The sequence below is a fragment of the Sinocyclocheilus rhinocerous genome, unplaced genomic scaffold (assembly GCF_001515625.1).
Source record: "Sinocyclocheilus rhinocerous isolate Xijiao unplaced genomic scaffold, SAMN03320098_v1.1 scaffold971, whole genome shotgun sequence".
In the NCBI taxonomy this organism is placed as follows: Eukaryota; Metazoa; Chordata; class Actinopteri; order Cypriniformes; family Cyprinidae; genus Sinocyclocheilus; species Sinocyclocheilus rhinocerous.
In genome coordinates, this window is record NW_015666552.1 from 19,570 (window position 1) to 25,748 (window position 6,179).

The 6,179-nt window shown below is 37.0% G+C and overlaps 1 protein-coding gene across 1 annotated transcript in view; it reads left to right on the plus strand.

Annotated features, from left to right (window-relative positions):
- LOC107732707 (mitotic-spindle organizing protein 1) overlaps positions 1-2,720 on the plus strand; it is a 4,997-nt gene extending 2,277 nt beyond the window's left edge. The window contains exon 3 of the mRNA XM_016544120.1: positions 2,398-2,720. Coding sequence (XP_016399606.1) covers positions 2,398-2,427 — 30 coding nt within the window. The 3' untranslated portion in view covers positions 2,428-2,720. The remainder of the gene's footprint in view (positions 1-2,397) is intronic.
- Positions 2,721-6,179: the final 3,459 nt, after the last annotated feature.

Sequence of the window (6,179 nt, forward strand, 5' to 3'; positions counted from 1 at the left end):
ATCGGCTACCGATCACTATCGGCCGATAATCACGTTGGGATGATTGATCGGCTACCGGTCACTATCGGCCGATAATCACGTTGGGATGATTGATCGGCTACCGGACACTATCGGCCGATAATCACGTTGGGATGATTGATCGGCGGTCTCTAAAAAAACCGATCTCAAGCTGATGACACTGCCGTGAGAGGTTTGGCACGACATGCAGCTGCATCGTCTCAGTCTCTGTCCGGCGCGGGTGAAATCATTATAAGGCATATTTCTTCATGAAATAACTTATAAAGTAATTTGAAAACCTTGTGTGAGACGAAATTTCACAAACAGCGTGAGTGAATCACCGCTCGCGTGCTCTCCCTCTCAAAATACGCAAATGGCTTCAAATCACCACACATCACGTATAAGCGAGCTGCACAGTTGACACAGGAATTGTCACTTGCACAAACGAGGCAGTGTCACATTGTCACTAAAGTTTATAAATTGCATTACTTTTTAATTCTTGCCAATGTTTTAACCATTCAGTGCTCGTGCCTGGAGACCGTGCGCTCATGTACACTCGCTCGCAGCGCACACACATAATGCTAGGTTCACATTACTCCGTTTGTCGTGCAAACGTGGTGCGTATTTTTTCCGCGCTCATGTTAACGGGTTAAAGCGTTCACTGCACACGGTTGCGGTCCGGCAGTGCGTTCCAGGAGCGGTGCATCTGCCGTAGTGCAGAGATATGCTGTGTCCGAAATCGTTCACTCATTCACTAATCCCTATATAGTGTATGGCAGTTGAGTGGACTATATCAGAAAGAAGTGAACGGATTCGGACGGTGACGTATAGACTGCGCGTGAGACTTGGAGCTGTTGCAAAAACATCTTTGTCACATATGTAATTTTATATTACATGTAAATAATATTAATAGCAATAACACTCAAATAGCCTACTTTATTGTAATTATGCATAGGCCTACCTCCGCGTCAGCTTTGTGGTTTCATTGATGGCAGATTATTAATTTGTTTTGTAATACTTTTATGTTCATAATCATACTATTAAAATACTGAGAACAAAAATAAACACATTAACACATGTTCATAATTTTATGTATTTAGTATCTTGAAACTCTCCCGAGCAGAGTTTTTGAGCTGAGATAAGATAATGGTCGTAGAGCGCCCTCAGCCTAGGCGATTGTTAATTTTACATCAGAATGAATAGGCTTCCTACAGGTGATTAACGAACATTTTTAAATTATCCACCAAATTATCATCATTTTTGTAAGTTAACAACGATGCCACCTCAGTAAAATATTTTTGTTATTGCCTACATAATATATTTTTATATAATGTATGAAATAAACGTTAAAGTAGAAATAAGAAAGATGTAATCGCCATTTCTCATTCAAACTCGCTCACTCCCTCTCTCCCTCTTCCAGCTCGCCGGTTCTCCGCATTGGGTTGTGGGAAATAGTGCTTCAGCGAGTGTACATCGGTTGTACACTCGAAACCAGAATGCATTGTGGGTAAAAAGTAGTGAACGAATGTAGGGAATGAAGTAGTTCACTCAGAATTCGGACAGCACTACAAAATGGTTGACACCCGATATAGTGCACTATATAGTGGATAGGGAGTGGTTTCAGACAGTTTCCGCACCGAGTCTATTGCAGCGCTGCAAGCGCTGAATTAAAATTAAAGTAACAGCGCATTGTTTGCAGTATAAACATGGATTGACACGAAAATGCATATTATTAAAGTCTACTGTGTTTTAATAGTCTGTGTTTCACAGTCAACACGTATGGCTTTTTGGCTAGGTTTAAAGGGAAAGAGCACTTTTAGATAAACAATAATAGGCAATAATAGATGGCAGGTAGGAAAACAAAGTTCTTTATGAACGGCAGGATTGCTTGTAATAAAAAGATCTGTATGGGTGATCGGTATATCGGCAGATACTGCTTTCTGCGATCGGTGATCGGCCTCAAAAATCCTGATCGGAGCACCCCTAATTTTAAAGTGCAAATAGTTTCTGAAATGCCCACTCCTGGGTTGCTCTACCATGCAGATCACATATTGGGCATTCAGTTTGTTTTCCTTGTGGAGCACATGGGAGTTTCTGTAAAATGCTTACTAGGTAAGCAAGGTATGTTTTTGCTCGATTAGAAATAACCTGTTCAATTTCTGCCTAAAGAATAATTTGAAGCAAGTACTCTATTTTAATGCAAGCAGATAATATTAGACTTGGTGGGGATATTTCCACTTTTCAACATCTGTCACTACTGAACTATTTAAATAAAAACAGTGAAGGCAGATGAAGCTTATAGGCCTTAAATATTATTTATATTATTATTTATTTTTTAATCAAATGTGTTGTTTTTTCTTTTGTCATTTCATTAACTTTCATCTTTTATTGATCTTTTAGGCTTCTGAAAACAGCACTAGTCAAGGATGACCTGTCGAAATTTCATCTATGACAGAGTGGTCCCTGTTTGAGAAGAAAGAAAACTGCACAATGCATTGTGTATATAAGCATGTACATAGGATTAATGTGTTAAAACAGTTGTTTTGCCTTGTTTGACCTACTTTCATGTGCCTCAGCATGTACAATTGGACTGTTAAAGTGTGCTATTTTTTCCTTTTCTTTTTTTTTGTTATTTAAATATTGTGTATACGAATACTAAGTATAATTCATTATAATGCTAAAAGGAAAAACATCCTCAAAACAGATATTACTTTGTGGAATCATCTTTGCCTCCGTTTAAGTCAGTAAAAATGTTTTTTTTACCCTAACTGTGCTCTTTTTATGTGTGTGTCTGATCACTAAAACATTTGATCTGTACCACCATGTGCATTTACGTCTTTTAGCCACATGATGGCGACAGCAGTGCATTTATAGTTAATTACTTCTGCTTTGTATTCTGTCATAGCATTATAATTTCAGTCCTTTACGATTTATTTCTTTTAATCATTTACGAGAAATGTCATGGCCAGGATTCCTATCTGCAGCTCATGCATATTTCACAATAGAGGTTCGATCAGATCATCAGGCCTGTTCTCCAACTCACAGGTGCTTTTTTTTTGCACAGATCTGACATCAGTCTCTGGGAACGTTTAAGGTCACGTTTGGTAAAAGCACTGTGGATCTTAGATCAGCCCAAAAGGCAGCATACCTGGCGTGAGCTTCATTAACACCCAGCCGTGCTGAGAGGGAGAGGTGGCTGTGTCCTTGGTTCCTGCAGACAGGAGGCATAATGTTTCACTCCTGCAGCGAGAACTCATTTATGTGTCTGTAATCACCTCAACCTTATGTCTGCTCTTACTGCTAAATATTTACCCCCTAGTCCAGTCGTTTCTCAAGGAGAGGTTTTCGGCAGAATGTGCTCTAGTTTAAAGAAATAGTTCACTCAAAAATTTAAATTCGCATCACTTTCTCACCAATGGATCCTCTGCAGTGAATGGATGCGAGTCCCAAACAGCTGATGAAAACATCACGGTAATCCACACAACCCTAGCGCATCAATTAACTTAGTCTTGTGAAAGTGAAAAGCTGTGTGTTTTTAAGAAACAAATCCAACATTAAGATATTTTTTTAACTTAAAACGGTATCTTCTGGCCAAAATATGAGTCCTCTATAATTTTCGCTTTCTCCCATAAAAAAGTTGTCTTGTCTGAATCAAAGCTGAATTTCTCCGAAACTGTTCCCAAACTCATCTACATCTTGGATGGCCTCGGTGTGAGTATTTTAAGCAGGTTTTCATTTTTGGGTAACCTATTCCTTTACTGTAATTCCTGTTGAATTAGAGAAGGCAAGTATATAGCCTTATTTAGTGGATTCAAACATAATAGGGTTCTTTTATGCTTGAATCCACTAAATAAGGCTATAGCCTACTCATAGTTTTAACATGTTTTGATAGTAATCCTTCAAACATTTATTGATTTTGTGGAAGAAACACCACCTTTGAGTATGGGTCAAGGGTGCACCATCTTCAGGCCTCTCCATTGAATCACCTTTAACAAACACCAACAGCATGTGGAGAATGATTGCGACCGCTTGTTGGAATGACAGGTGTTATCAACTAAAGCGGACCAGGCGTGTCTCTTCACGAGGCCGGCTAATGATGCGCAACGATGGGGTAGTTTATTCCTCACTGTGAATTAGTATCATAAAGGTTGCCACAGTGACAGTGACATCACTCATCAGTACCAGCAAATAATTTTTGCTAGCTATATTTCAGTGACCATCAGTCTACAAGTATGCATCTGACTCCTACAGCACTTGAATGTTGTTCGTGGTCAATGTTTTTAAATCGATTTTTTCCAAGACGAACACCATCAAGAGTTTGCAAAGTGAGCCTACACTGACTTTGGTTAATTGAACTTCTAAAAAGGATGAAACCAAATAACACAATTAAGTATTCTGAGGTTGATGTGTAATTATCATATTCCCATCCTCTAATTCATGCATTAATTGCTTTAATTAGCAAAGCAATTTAAAAAACAATGCTTAGCTCTGTAATAGCATCCACCTTCAGTAACTGTTTATGTAAATTCCCTTGTGTTTGGTGTAGGTTAATGAAATGTTTGTTATTAAATGGGAATTCTGTGTGTTCAAGTATGTAATTATCAATAGTTTAGCTGTAAATTTAATCATTGTGTTTTAACCTTCTAAGTGATGCATGCAATGCAACAGGGTTCTTTGTTCACAGGTATGTGACAAATAACTGGTATTAATCTAAAGCTGGTGGAAGTGACAATACCCTTGTGCAAGGTTAATTGAAAGTTTAAAATGTATAATTGTAGTTTATAATCGCATTTTTTTTTTTTAAACATACTTCCTTTAAAAAGAATGGGTCAGATGACCTTTGTTGGAATATTTCCTTTCAGCAAATATTATGGCCCTTGGACACTGCTTGGAGTTTGGACCATCTCAGTTTCCCCCTTTTCTCCACTGTGCATTGAAGAAACCTAAAATTCCAAAAGCATATTTTAAAACAACTAAGCACAATACAACTTCTTTAGACAAGTTAAACATACAATTTATTGTTTCAAGGTTTGGGGTTGGTGCACTGAAAAAAAAGGTAACTTAAAATGGTAACATCTAAATATTCTGGTTTAGTTTAAGGTTCAAAATATTATTTAACATCATTGAACCAACTATCAATATCCAAACGATGTTTTATGGGTTAAATCGGGAAATAGCTCAATTGCAGATTACCCCTTTTTACAGTGTAAAATATTTTTTTCTGTTTTTGTAAGAAGCCTTTTGTGCTCATTATGCATTTATTTTAACGAAAATAAAGTAAAAATCATTATATTGTGAAAGATTATTACAATCATTATTATAATTAACTGTTTACTAAGTAAATACATTTTTAAATAATTTATTCCTCTAATGCAAAGCTGAATTTTCAGCCTCCATTACTCCAGCCTTCAGTGTCACATGATCTTTATAGACATCATTTTAATAGGCTATGCTGATTTGCTGCTCAAAAAACATTTCATATTATTATCATCAATGTTGAAAACAGTTGTGCTGCTTCATATTTTTTTCATATATTTGTGGAAAGGTCTACATTTTTTTCCAGGATTCTTTGATGTTCAGTAGTTCAAAGGAATAGCCTACTTAGAAATACAAAAAGAATCAACTTTTGATTTAAGGTACCCTCCTTACTGAATAAAAGTATTAATTTCTTTAAAAAATATTGACCAAATCTATCTATCTATCTATCTATTTATCTATCTAAATTTACACTGTAAAGGTGGCACAAAAGCACTTCTAAAGTGGCATTAATGCTGCTCAGAGGGAGAAGGGTCTGGCTGCAGCCTGGCACTTGCACTCTCAGACTTGTATTCTCAGACACTTGCGCTTCCGGCTAGCGACGTCACTTGCAGGCTTTATTTTTTATTTTGTTCTATTTTTTATTACTTTTTGTTTGAATCTCTCAACATTTTACAACAGTAGCCAGGTGGTGAAGACAAGAAAAAATAAACTAAATTACAATGTCACTTGCAATCGCCACTTGCACTCTCAACATTAAAACTAATTTAGTATTATAACATACAGGGTCCTGCAAGAAAAAGACAAGACCCGCAAATCCGTGGCCACAGAACAGCGGAATATGAACGCAATGCACAAAGTCTCTCGTTAAGCGTTTTCCTCCTGTAGAAAAACATAAACACTTAACATGGCTTAATGTATTACGA